The sequence below is a fragment of the Calidris pugnax genome, unplaced genomic scaffold (assembly GCF_001431845.1).
Source record: "Calidris pugnax isolate Ruff unplaced genomic scaffold, ASM143184v1 scaffold4, whole genome shotgun sequence".
NCBI lineage: Eukaryota > Metazoa > Chordata > Aves > Charadriiformes > Scolopacidae > Calidris > Calidris pugnax.
This window is the reverse complement of record NW_015090781.1, coordinates 4,677,562-4,691,216: the sequence shown is the minus strand read 5'-3', so window position 1 is coordinate 4,691,216 and position 13,655 is coordinate 4,677,562. Positions and strand designations below refer to the sequence as shown.

The window sequence follows — 13,655 nt, the reverse complement described above, 5'->3', positions numbered from 1 at the left end:
CAAATTACTTCAATCAGCAGAGGGCAGGGAGCTCTGTTTCTTAGCAAGCAAATCCTGCATTAATATGCTGATAACATTTCTCTGGGTGCACGGTTTACTGAGGCCAGGACACGACCATTTTCCTTTCTAATTTGTCTTCAGTCAAAAGCCTGGAACAGCATTTTCATTGTTTCTATGGAGAACATACACTTCAGTACTGCAGCTGCCAGTCTTCCGCTTGCTGGCACCTCCCCTAACAGATATTACTCCATAAGTGAGGAAAGAACAACCATATTTTTCAGTCCAAGCATTAACGTGTGATAAACTGACTAAAGGGAGAGAAGTGGAATCTCCCTCTTCTGAGTGCGTGCAGAAGTAAAGACGATGTAAAAATAGGGAATACTGTTTCTTGTGTTGCACATCAGGATAACATGGTATTTCAGACGATTCTTTGTTGAGACTTGGACATGGGCTGGATGAAGCCTATCTAGCAGAGGTATCAAACCATCTTCATTGCCATGCAAGCAAGGATATTTTATTAGAATTTTCAGTGGAATAAGAGCAGGCATCACAGCCAACTACCATTCACTTGAGAAACAATAATCCCATGATATTGCAATAGCTGAGTCACCTCCTCTTGCAGATCTCTCCCCTGACTCTTGCACACTAGGATAGCATGTGTTTTGGACAGACTTTTTGCAAAAGACACCTCCAAGCCAGCATAGGCAACAAAGACAGTGCAGTAGTGTCCAGCAACAAGGACCATGCAGCTGCTTGTTCGCTCCTCACCACCCCACCACTCCCCCAGCAGGGTAGGGAGAAAAGGAGGGGAAAGAAAAAAAAACCTCATGGCTTGAGACAAAGACAGTTTAACAGAACAGTAACAGAAGAGGATGATGAGGGGGAGAATGATGATGATAATAATAATGGTAAAAGAATATAGAAAACAAAGTAATACAACACAAGTCACTGTCACCATCCAATGATTGGTGGCCCAGTACATCCCAAGTAGTGATCATGGATCCCTGTGCCCCGGGCAAACCCCATTTATATACCAAGCATGACATCTGTGGTATAGAATATTCCCTTGGCCAGCTTCTCCTGTCTATGCTCCCTCTCAGGTTCTATGGGAAGCTGAAAAAGTCCATGACTAAGGTAAACACCAGTCAGCAACAACTAAAACAATATGTATTATCATTTTTCCTCCCCTACCAAATCCAAAACACAGCAGCCACAAGAAAGGAAAGGAAATTAACTCTATCACAGCTGAAATGACAAGAAGTAGTCTGGTTAAATAGCCCAGACACTGCACTGTTTTTCCAGGATAGTTTGGATGATTGAATGCTCCTAAAAAACTGCACTTAGAAAGGTTGAAAGGGATTATAGAAAGGAGGAGGGAGAATGGAGCAGAACCAGGAGTTGTAGATTTGAAAACAATGCGATTGTCCTGGCAGATCATGGAGCTGCCCTCAAAAGTGGCATCAAGTCAGTGATATTCAGAGAAATAATCAAGTCTTCTCTGTATCTCTTTATGTGATCTATTTTACTAAGACTCCGTGTTGACAAAAAATTGCCACAGACCTCTACCTTCACAAATTCAGGGGCCTGAAGGGAAGAAAAAGCCATAAAAGTCATAAATTTACAAGACACACACAACTCCCAAAGAAGTTTCCCTTGAGGTAGGTCTGTTTCACAGTGATGAGATCTCCCCTGCCATTTCCTGAAATTGCTTCTCTGAGAGTTTCTCAAAGTCAAGCGAAATGGGCTGAAAACCTGAAAATTCAAACACTTGCAGAACACTATGTTAGGACATTTCCAGATAAAGTTGTTAGAAGCAGAATGGGGAAAAACATTCAAAAAAAGTTTTACAAAGACAATTTTCTGCCCTTCCACAGAAATTCTTCCCCAAGCTTATGGGGTACATAAAAATTATTGTGACAGAGAAGAAAGAAGGGGTCAGATGTAAAATAACTTTACCAATGCCACTATAGTCAATCAGTGGCAAAACTGGCAAGACTCATCAAAAGTCCAACCTGGCAGTCTCCCGTTACTGTCATTAGTTCATCCATGCTCTTCACAGCCTTTGTCTCATTTGCTGTGATCTTTTCATGATGATCTCCAGCAATATCCACTACTGATTTCTATGAGGAATTCTATCCAAAATCTGTCAGCGAGCTTTACATCTTTACTTATTAGTAAAGTAAAATTTATATAAAAATAAATATTTATTAAAATTTATTGACTAAAAATAATCTCCCTCCCTCTACCTTCAGGAAAATCCATTTTCTTCTTATTTTGACACCTGATCCTAACCTTAGACCTGATGAAAACAGTGGGCCACGTACCCTACCTTCTGCTCTTTTAGCTGCTGTTCCATTTTCAGTTGCTCCTCTTTGTTCTTCTGTATAAGTTGCTGTAAATTCTTGATCTCAGCTTGCTTGTTATCCATTTCAGCTTGAAGATTTTTCAGCTCCTTCTCCATTTTGTCTCTCTTTCGAGACTCTCGCGATGCCTCATTCTGACGCAGCTGGATTTCTTGCTGAAGCTATGATAATAAAGAAAACAAAAGTTTAAGTTCTGCTGCCTTTTATTCAGGAAAACAAGGCCTCTCACCTCTCCTTCTACTATGCTTGACTTTGAAAAAACTAGCTTCTATACTACGGTACCCACTACTACAAGGAATATGCCAGATCTTCTCAGAGGTAAATATGTTCTCTATTGGTTGAACAAAAAGTCCTGCATGAGGGAACCTATTTATTGATGATGAGAATTTGTTAAGCACCAGTCAGTTCACCCACACAGAAGGGTCTGACACAGTTCAGACATAAAAGAATTGCTCCGGAGATGCGGCGGCACAAATATATTTTCAGTTGTAAGTTACTTGTAAAGTGGTTCTTTATAAATGCAATGTTAAAACTAATTTGAGCTTCATGTTGTACTGCAAGGATTTTTATTTTTATTTCTGTATCTCACCAGCAGAAACACTTGCTACACTGACAGTAAAGGAAAGAGAGAGATGTCAGACCAGTGTTCGTTTTCACAACTGCTCTTATTCTTTCTGCTCTCAAAGTTCCTCTGCAGGAACTTTGAAAGAGGAGCTTTCTCTCATATTTAATAGACTCTCTTGTGACTTCTGCTCTCTCCCTCCCCAAAAATATGATGGAGCAGATTGAGCAGAGAGGAGACACAGGGGGTTGATCCACATGGAAACATTCAGTTCAGCCAGGGACAAGCAATTGAAAGATGTTCTTCGCTTAAAGTTTCCTCTCCCTCTGAGCCCACAGATGAAAAGTTGCCAGAACTGGCAGGGTCTTCAACAGAATCTTCAAAAAGACATTGTCATTTAAGCAGTCTGAAGTGGAGAATAATTTCATACTGGGAGAATGGAAGGTGGTTACAAACGCTGTAACAATCCTGTAAATTTAAGGGCTGATGAAGTGAGTATCAGAAGATTAAGGCTGGCAAGATTCAATGAGTTTTGACGGGAGTTTCAATCCTCTCTCTTTTCTCCCATGCCCACAATGCTGTCAGAAAAGCAAAGATTTATATTCTCTTGTAATACATTCCCAACCATCTGCTTTAGCAACAGAAATTAGTTCTATGCATGAAACCAAGGCTCATCATTACTTTCCCATTTGTTATTAATAAAAAAACCGTAAGCTAAGTGCTGCTTCCATCTCTTCTCTGTTCTTTGTTAGGTGTTCTTTTCCGCTTTTCCTTTCTCCTCCTGTCCTGCTCCAACCTCTATGTATATTCTGCTTTAAATTGTTTTATTCCTCAGTATTAGGTTTTTAAATTTTAGTGTATCAGAGTTCTATATCCCATGTTCCATCCTTTTCTACTTTCTCTCCATTCATTCAGTGAGTATCCTATTGATCTTCAGTCTTATGTATCTCTAGCTGCTATACACATTTAAAGGAAGTTATACATATTGATCAGTAAAGAACTATCTACTCAGTCAGAAAAACAGGGAACCTAACTTAAAGAGGAGACAAAAAAAGTAAGCTGAAATGGAATATGACTGCTCTCTACAGATGCTGGTGAGGTAAAAAATTATTTAAGCTGAAAAACAGTAGGCAGGAATTGGTGTGAAGAAGAAAGTAGAAGGTCTCTAACCATTGGAAAAGTGAGGTTCTGGAAAAAATTCCCATAAACAGCAGGGGAGAAAATAGCCTAATTAGCTTTTAAGTCAAAATTTGATACATTCTTACAAATGATGGTATTGGCATCATGTGACAACCACTGCCAACAGCAAGGGACTTAGAATTTCCATTGCAGGTCTGTGTTCTAAGTGGTTCTTTGGAGGAGTAAGGATTTACAATGCAGAAAAAAAACAACCAAAAAACTCATTGCCACTATGAAAGATAACTGTGATTCAGGCAAAGGAACCTTGGCCTCATTCAGGGCATCAGGAAGCTATGGAAGCAGCAGGTACGTGACAAAACACTTTGCAAAGGACCTAGCCTAGAAGTAGAAAAAAATATAAAAATCATTCACGACAGACTCCTTTCTAAGCACTCCTGAAAATGACTGAGATGTGAAAGAACAGGCAGTAGCACACTAGTCAATGGAGATCAATTGCAAGAGTGGAGAATGGTTCAGGACAAAGTCTAAAATCACCTCCTGGTGAGCTGTACAGACCTGCATAACGGATTCATCTGCCTCGTTTTTTGCCCTCTCTGCATCCTGCTGCTGCTCTGTGGCTTGAGTTAGACTTTGACGTAACGTCACGACCTCTGACAAGAGCTGGTCCCGCTCCTTTGTTATATCTTCTTTAAGTTTTAGCAAATCCCGGATACTGGAAGCAAGAAAATAATAGTCAAGCAGTGTCATAGCCCCTTTCTGTTCTTCCTCCTATGCCAGAGCAAGATCCTGTGAGGAACACCAGTTTAAAAGTAATTTGTTTCATTTTAAACTCCTCTTGGATTAAGACTCTGCTGATCAATTGAATTATATGCTCTATCTACTGTGATACCAGTCACCGTCAACATAGGCAGCTTTAAAAGCTGACCTTGTCCAATAAATCACTCTTTCTTACTATATCACTTCCTATCCCAAAAACCACACAGGGAAGAGAATTCCTTCTTCTCCGCCCATTGCAAAATAACTCAGGGACCAAAACTGTTCCATTGTTGTAACCATTCTCTCTGCAGCTTACCTGACCGGGCACCTAACTGGGTTATGTCTTAACAGTCAGCTAATTTAAGAATAAGACAGAACTCCCTCTTTGGCTACATTTACAATCTGAAAGAAAGTCCAAGCAGTGTGGGTTCAAGCTCAACCTTAAAAAACAGCCTGATAGTTCTAAAAGACTGCAAAGGACTTGTCTAGTCCCATGGTCTTGTTGCTGGACTGAGTATTTAAGCGTGGAACTGGAGGGCAATACAGAAGGAACTGTAAGAAGAAATTGTAAATGGGCAGGTCTCAGCAGCCTGGGCAGCAACTGGAAACTGCAGGAGTGAGGTCTTGGCAAAGTTAAAGCAGCCACAGAGAGCTGATTTTAGGCAGAGTTATTACTAAGGGAAAGCTTAAAGCGTTTAGATCAAAGGAAACTTGTTACACAGGTCCAGGGCATTTCAGGGCCAAAAGGTGAAGTAGTGGGTTTCTCGTGCATCCAGCTGGCTTACACACAGTCACACTCCTTGGAGGGGAAGTGTTTGAGGACACTAAAGGCCTTGCTCACAGCCACAAGTCTTGTTTATGCAGCCTGGATGCACAGTGCATGGGGAGCTGAGCGTGCCCCGTACGTATCCTGAACACATAATATAAATAAATACCTTACACAGTGTGAAAGTGTGAAGCCAGAACCAGCTGGGTTGGCCCAGCAGCAATCTGGATGGGTCATAGGGTCAATACACTGTACTGAAATAACTCATCTTTGAGTTTACACTTAATCTTACAGCACAAGCACAGCCTGATACTACAAACACCAGCTTTTGGAGGCTTTTGAGCAGCTCCTGAGGATCATTATTATTTGCACACTGTCGTAGCTAGAGGCTCCACCCTGAGATTAGGTCCCTCTATGCTAGTGGCTGTGTAAGTGTTCAGTAAAAACCCCCTGTGGCTTTGAAAATTTATAAATATAAAATACAAACAAGAATACAAACAGTGATAATGCTTCATAACAAAGCTGGGAACAGAAAAGAAATCGAGTTTCCTGCTTCCTTGACTTATCTACTTGACCCTGCTGCCATCATATGTAAAAATGTTGACAGGATACTATTTTCAAAGACAGAGTACATTGAAATGCTAGTCAGATAAAAACAATATGACAGATACTGAGCAAGTGCATAATATTGATTTTTATTTGATCTCTCAGCTTAATCCAATGCTGAATGAACTCATTTAGAGCCTGATTCTGTACTTGCTCACTGCATAAACACGCAGACCAATAAATGTGCACTCATGAGAAAAGTAAAAGGCAGCAAAGACCTCTCTCTCTGTTTTTCAGTGCCTTTTTAGTGTCTAAATGGCTAAACAAGCTGTAGAATAACGGAAAATCAGATCAGGCTTTCTCCCTCCCCGAGGAAAACTTACTTGTACTCCTTTCCCAGGGACACTCCAGATCCTTGCTCCACTAAGTTAGTAAGGCGAGAAATTTCCTCTTGCAGTGAATCAATCATTTCGTTCGCTTTCTGTTCCTTTTCAGAGGCTGTATCCACAATTTTCCAGGCCTTTTCAATTTCCTAGGAACAAAATTGAAAGCAATTACATAAATTAAATTGGGTTGAAAATGAACAACAAATTAAAAATTAATTGCCTTGCATTTGGTTAGTTAAGAAAATACATTTTCATGCCTTTTCATGCTTAGATTCTCAACAGTTTTCTTCACCAGTTGTCTTTTCTTTTGGACAATGGCATAGCAAATTTTGAGCCATTCAGGCTATGTCAATTTACACCACAAAAGCTCTAATACATTCTCTTTAACACATAGCTCTGAACATTATCAAATCTCACTCTGAGAGGTTTTGGTCTTGCGAGTCCCACTAATATCTAAAAAATTTACTGAAAATTCAGTGCCCACAGAGGTATCATTTATTTAAATAGCTCACTTATGTCTGTAAAAATCTTATTACCTCATGACAATGAACATCCAAACTGCTGATTTGGATGAGAAAAAAAAAGATGTTAGTCTGGGCTTTTCTCCCTCTTTGCTCATTTTCATCTGTGAGGACGTAACGTATTTTGATTTTGACTACATATTTAGACAAACCAGAATTCTCACACCAAATTTCAGCACATGGAGTTACTTGAATGAGAGACTCATGTGCCTCTCACAGGCTCCGGGTTTGATATCCACAAATAGGATAAGGGGAGGAGGGTTCCCTTGATTTTTTAACTTCTTTTGCATCTCTTTCCCTTGAATAAGATCCTTAAAAATCACACAGCAGGCTTATTCCTTGCCAGGTTCAAACCAAGCTCCTAGAAGTTCTGGAATCCTGTGCTAAAAAAAATGTGTAGATTCAGAAAGGGACTGGACTGAAAGAAAAGTTCCCAAAGACTATAAATAACAAAAGACACTACTTTTGACACTAGAGGTCCCTGCTCTGCAGATCACAGCATGATGTCCTCTCTCTCATGCTCTTTTCTCAGCTGGCTCCTGGTGGAGTTCTGGACTTGATGGACTTGTACAGATTTAGACTCCAGTTGTGGCTGTGCAGCTTTGCATTAGCTTTAGGGTGTCCCCAGGCAGAGCCAGACAGAAGCATCATTACATCAGGCCATAATATCCCTTTCAACTCCTACTTGCATCATACGGATATGGGGCAGGGAAAAAAGTTACAAAACACCTCCACAATGAAGAATAAAATAACTTCATTTATATCAAACTGTTTACAGCAGTTCTTTATTGAAATTAACATACCTGGTTCTAAAAAAACCTTTTTAACATTAAACTCAAAATGATGACACCTGTATTATGGTGTATTGTTAATATATTTATTGAACTCTTTTAAATCAAGTCAATGTAGTACTTAGCTATTTACTGCCTAAATTAAACATTCAAGCTATTGAAGTTGCTGAAAAGCTAACACAAAATATAACATCTGTAGCCTCTTCAAACTGGAGAGGGAATACATTTTCATTTTATTTATTCAACTAGTTCAGCATATCCAAATTTGAGAAACCATCTGGAGCTTAAAGATCATGAATGTTTGCTCTTCTTTTTTGTTTCCCAGCCTAATAATAAAGAGTTAAAGAGTGGGCTTTACTTCTTCAGAAATTCTGAAGGAGATTATAGTCAATTAAATTCAACACCTACAAACAGTATTTTCATTACTTAATAAATTACTTAGTTCAAAATTAAGTTTGAAAAATGTGCTTTTCACTTCTGTATCAAGCATATTTAAACAGTTTTAAATATTAAAGTCAACTGTTAAGTTTTACACATTTTGAGTTCTAATTTCTATTCAAATGCTGCAATGATCACACATAAAGTATTAAGTATCATCTAATAAATAATATATTTTTCATTCATTATTATCTTAGATAAAAATGTTCAATTATGAAATTTAAATAAATGCATACTAGGCTGAAAAAATGGCATGAAGACATACTGTATCATCTTGACTGGCAGAAAAGCATAAAATACAGCTGTAAATAAACATGTTTCAGATTTGTCAACCAGTAAGAGGCAACCAACCGTTCTCTAGAAAAATGCAAATGGAAAATAAGATTAAAGCTGATTACTTAAATCAAAGCTTCCTGCTGGCTGATTAGACTGTGATTAAAATTGGTGAATTAAATCATTATGATTGGAGTTTTGGGGGACAGAACTGGCAAAAAAAATCAATATGCCCCCTGAGAGGTCTCACTGGCTTCAGTGAGGTTTTTTTTGGTGAGTGATCCCCCGAAGTCAATGAGACCTTTCAGATAAGCAGTGATTTCAGGTCACCCTAAGCTGTGCTTTTTGAACTTTATCTTGCTTTCAACAATTTTGTTGAATTTATATTGATAAAACCAATTTTCATCAATAAGGTTAGCGGGCACAGATGACGGCCCTACTAATAAGCAAAATCTAAGAAAGAATTTGTTATGGTGAAACTGGGCTTCGCTGCAGTTGTTTCTTGATTGTGTCTTTTATTTTGAATAAGCAGATCAGCAGATTGCTTCCTTTAAATCCAAAGTAAAGAGGAGGAAATTTTTGATGGTAGAAGCCTCCACTGAAAAAATATTCATGTTATTACTCAGCGGAGAGAACTGAAATAATGCAGAGTATGTCAGCACCACTGGGGGATTGCAGTACATGGTTAGGTAGGTAACAGGCATTGCACTCTGTTCTATAATTAAAAATGGAAGTACACTGGGTGTTTGCAGTTAGAATAATTCAAAATTTTTTGGAGAAGGACTGGAACTCGGGAAATAGTGAAGCAGAATTCATGAAGTGTGACTGCCTCACTTTATTGCCATTAAATACCCCAAAAGATCACAGCAGTTTCACTGCTCAAAAACTAAGAATTACTGAAATGCTTTCTTAGAATATTGGATTGATATCCCTGGAAATTGGAAAACTGGTAATTCTAAACAGGGCTTGGAGGTACAAGCTCCTAGAAATTTCCCTTCTAGGGTTCTTCCAGTGCAGGCTTGTGGATTTTTGTCCCTATCAATGAAAAAGATAATTGTATTCCCTTGGTGTTCAGCTTGGCACTTTGCTCCTTTGATATGACTGTAAACAGCAGATTATTAGGTCCAGTATATTAAAACTACAAAACAGATCACTGAACAACCACCAGAGAGTTAACAGCTATTGATTATTATTGACTTGGGTCCTACCAGCCTCTGATCTGTGTAGTTAACCCCTGCCCCTAAACAAATCCTACTGATTACAAAAAGGCTCCATGTAGAGAAAAAATTTGCTCTGCAACTTCTATTTGTATATGAAACAATGACCTAGAAGAGGAAGGCTGTACACTTCTTACCCTGATGACCCATTAAGTCACCAAGATTTAGGGACTTAATTTGAAGCAACTATACCATATTTATAAAAACAGCCCCACCAGGATTCTCCTATCTTTTGTAAATAATTAAACAGTGGAACAGATTGTTTCTTTAATTTAGCACTGAAGAATATTATCTTTGCTACTTTAGCACTTGAATTTTCCTCAACACTTGCCTTGGGCACTTGCAAAACACATTTTTTGAATGTTAGTAAAACTGTAGTGAAGTACTACAGCTGTAATGGAACTTACCTTTAGAAAGCAGAATAACATGGACTATGAAAGGTATCGTCCCCCTGTACTGGGCACTGGTGAGGCCCCACCTCGAGGGCTGGGTCCAGTTTTGGGCCCCTCCCCACAAAAAAGACATTGAGGGGCTGGAATGGTCCAGAGAAAGGCAACAAAGCTGGTGAGGGGTCTGGAGAAGAAGTCTGATGAGGAGAGGCTGAGGGAGCTGGGGGGGTTCAGCCTGGAGAAAAGGAGGCTGAGGGGAGACCTTCTGGCTCTCTCCAACTCCCTGAAAGGAGGGTGTAGCCAGGGGGGGTCGGTCTCTGCTCCCAAGTCACAGGCCATGGGACAAGAGGAAACGGCCTCCAGTTGTGCCAGGGGAGGTTCAGATTGGAGATTAGGAACAATTTTTCCATGGAAAGGGTTCTTAAACCTTGGAATGGGCTGCCCAGGGAAGGGGTTGAGGCACCATCCCTGAAGGTATTTAAAAGACGGGTTGACATAGCGCTTAAAGACATGATTTAATGATGTTTTTTATCAGCGTTAGGTTGATGGTTAGACTGGATAATCTGAAAGGTCCCTTCCAACCCAGACAATTCTATGATTCTATACCAAAAAAACCACCCCCAAACATGACATGAACATTTTAAACAATATCCAAATAATTCCTGAACATTTAAGGGAAAGACTAAGTCTCATAGCCAAACTGGAACAGTATCGGTGCTGTTTACCTGTCTCATGGTACATCACTAGCATTGAAATGTCCCATGTTGTGCATTGCACATCATTTCTAATGGGATCATATTGTCAAGCAGCTTTTTCGCTCCAAAATCTCTTAGCTGGATCAATAGTAGGTGGCATTGTTAAGCCATACCTTGGCTGAGGTTCAAATTAGCTGCTGAAATCAGAAAGGCTCTTATTTTTCCTACTCTTCCGCTTCTCAGTTTCATGACATTACTAGGACAATGTCTCCTCAGCTTGGGAATATCCTGATGGATTGTGTCTGCTGCTGTTCATACTCAGAGTATCGCCATGTAATAGCGGAAAGAAAATTATAAGGATCATTGCAGTTCCTGACACCCACCCACCAGGTTTTGATTAGCAGCAGTGAAAATCAACAAGATTTTCTACGTGGTTTTCCTCCTCCTTGAGGATGCTTTGAGCAGTACCATGGGCTTGCAAGCCGCAGCCACAGGATAACACCACTGCTATTTATATTTACTCTCAGTGTATTTTCTTCATGATTCTAAGGACAAGAAACTTCATTTCAAAGAACTTCTGTTTCTGTAGCGCTCATAGATCACTCTGGATTCTTGCACTGAATTTATTTTACTGGAACAAAACACTTTATTGTAAGGCATGGAGGTTTCCCAACTAAATGCTAAATTAAAGCCTATCTAGGTACCACAGCCTAAGTTTTTTAAACTATCGGAAGGAGAAAAAAAGTTCAAAACACAGTCCTCTGATCATTTGGCAGCTTAACATTTCTGGTAGTCAAACCTCACTGTAAGGCTAAAAACATTGACTGCTTTTAGTGAGTCAAGCACTTTGATTTGACAGACTTCAAATCAATAATAACAAAGAACACATCAGAGTAAATTGGTAAAATCGCATTGAAATGCTATATAGGATTCCTTTTCAAAACCACTGTGAAACATTTATTTATATGAGTTTATGACACTTCCCTGGTCTATAATAAATATTTCAGCAAGTAGATTTTTTTATGTTCTGGCAATAGTTAACATCCAAGCAGACCTTCAAAAATATTAATGAATTAAAAGCTGCACATTAAGTTGAAAATATACCATTTTACAGAGGGAAAGCTTAAACAAATCTATTAGTGAGTACTTGTAAGCTGATGGAGTTGGTTTAGAGCAAATAAACACATAATTTGACTTGACCCTGTAAAGATACCAGGCTGACGAAACAAAGTGATTGGGAGCAAAGCAGAGGTTAAAGAACTGGAGATGCCAGCTCTATACTCAGTCCTCCTGTTAGTTCTCTACATAAAATAAAGCCTTCTTGTAGATACTTTCCTTAGTACCATAATTTCATTAACAATTTCAGATCATATTTAATTCTATTTAAAACTTTACCGCCTTCATTGATGATATGGTTCCCCGATCATCTTTAGAGATCTTTGTGAGTGCAGCTATTTTAGATGAATTCACCACAAGCTCAGCATTCAGCTGCCTGCATTTCTCCATGAGACGCTTTTCATTTTCATGAGACTTCTTCAGAACAGCATGGAGTTTCTCATATTCTATTCGGAATTTTTCCAGAGTTTTATCTCCTCTAAGTAGATTGATGACTTCTTGGAAGTCTTTTTCCAGTGCTTCAAATGCACTTTCTTCTAGATATGGTTTGCCAAACTTTTCCTGAATGAAATGAGAGAGATAATCAACAAACAGGAAGATTTCAGCATCTCACTTATGACCCCAGAATATAAAAAAGCAATACACTGAGCATGTAACAGCTACTAAGAAATCATGACAAAAATCTTCTGAAATAACAGTTCTCTTGCTAGCATATGATATGCACATTGCAGGCTATTTTTCAAACAGATCTCCCCCGATTTTACTGAAATAACTTGTGCTTTAACAGTCAGAGTTCCTATAATTGAGTACCACAACTGCTTTAAAGATAGGTCTATAAAGTATCATCATTGTGATAGTGTTTAAATAATACATCAACTATTCAGGAAGCCCAGTTTTTTAGCCTCAGTTCTTCCCAGATCTCTAGGCTCTAAAGTCTGATTAGTTTATGCTTTCTATGCAGATAGTGCCAGAAGATCACTTGCAAACAAGCATGTCTGAAAGCTCCAGTTATGCCAAAGCAAGCCAATTCTTCTTCTGCAGGAAATGCTACTTTCAAACTTTTCAGAAGGGACATTTTTGATCTAGCTCAGTTCTGACACCAAATTTTGCCAGCTTGGTTGCAGAACACCGAATTCCACAAATGTTTTGCAAAACATCTTACAATAAGCCTCCATTATACCTTACAACAGAACACAATCATACTAAGGGGAGGCAGTATGGCCACTTCTTGGGGGTTAGGTTGACTTGCTAAGCAGCAAGATAAATCAGCCCCCAGGATGCTTCATGCTGTCACAGATACATTGCTGCCATTACTCAAGCTTGCTCCAAACCAACTAGAATGTCTCTACACTGCAATCTGAAGTCCTTCTAGTCGCATCTTAGAGGTGGACTCAGTTGGACAGGAAAACATCCGACCATGGCCATATGGCCATGGATGCATGGATGAGAATCTCTGCTCCTCACAGAGGAGAGGCAACAAGATGCACAGCTCCCAAAGCCTTAAAAAATTTGTCCTTGTATCTTTCCCCCCTCAAAACAACAGATTGCTATTTCAAAAATGGTCAGGCCTCTACTCACAGTGTGAACACAAACAGGTTAAAGGCAATCATTTCCAAAATTATAAAAAAAATAAATAAAATTCTGAGAGTAAAATGACAGATTTCGTTTGTTTCACTGTTTTCTTTTTTTTTTTTTT

At 39.1% G+C, this 13,655-nt stretch overlaps 1 protein-coding gene across 1 annotated transcript in view; it reads right to left on the bottom strand.

The window, feature by feature from the left end:
* Nucleotides 1-13,655, bottom strand: part of CFAP58 (cilia and flagella associated protein 58) — a 61,435-nt gene that overhangs the window by 46,940 nt on the left and 840 nt on the right. Inside the window, exons 2-5 of the mRNA XM_014957612.1 lie at nucleotides 12,239-12,520; nucleotides 6,517-6,665; nucleotides 4,621-4,777; nucleotides 2,330-2,524 (exon numbers count right to left, since the gene is read on the bottom strand). Coding sequence (XP_014813098.1) covers nucleotides 2,330-2,524; nucleotides 4,621-4,777; nucleotides 6,517-6,665; nucleotides 12,239-12,520 — 783 coding nt within the window. The remainder of the gene's footprint in view (nucleotides 1-2,329; nucleotides 2,525-4,620; nucleotides 4,778-6,516; nucleotides 6,666-12,238; nucleotides 12,521-13,655) is intronic.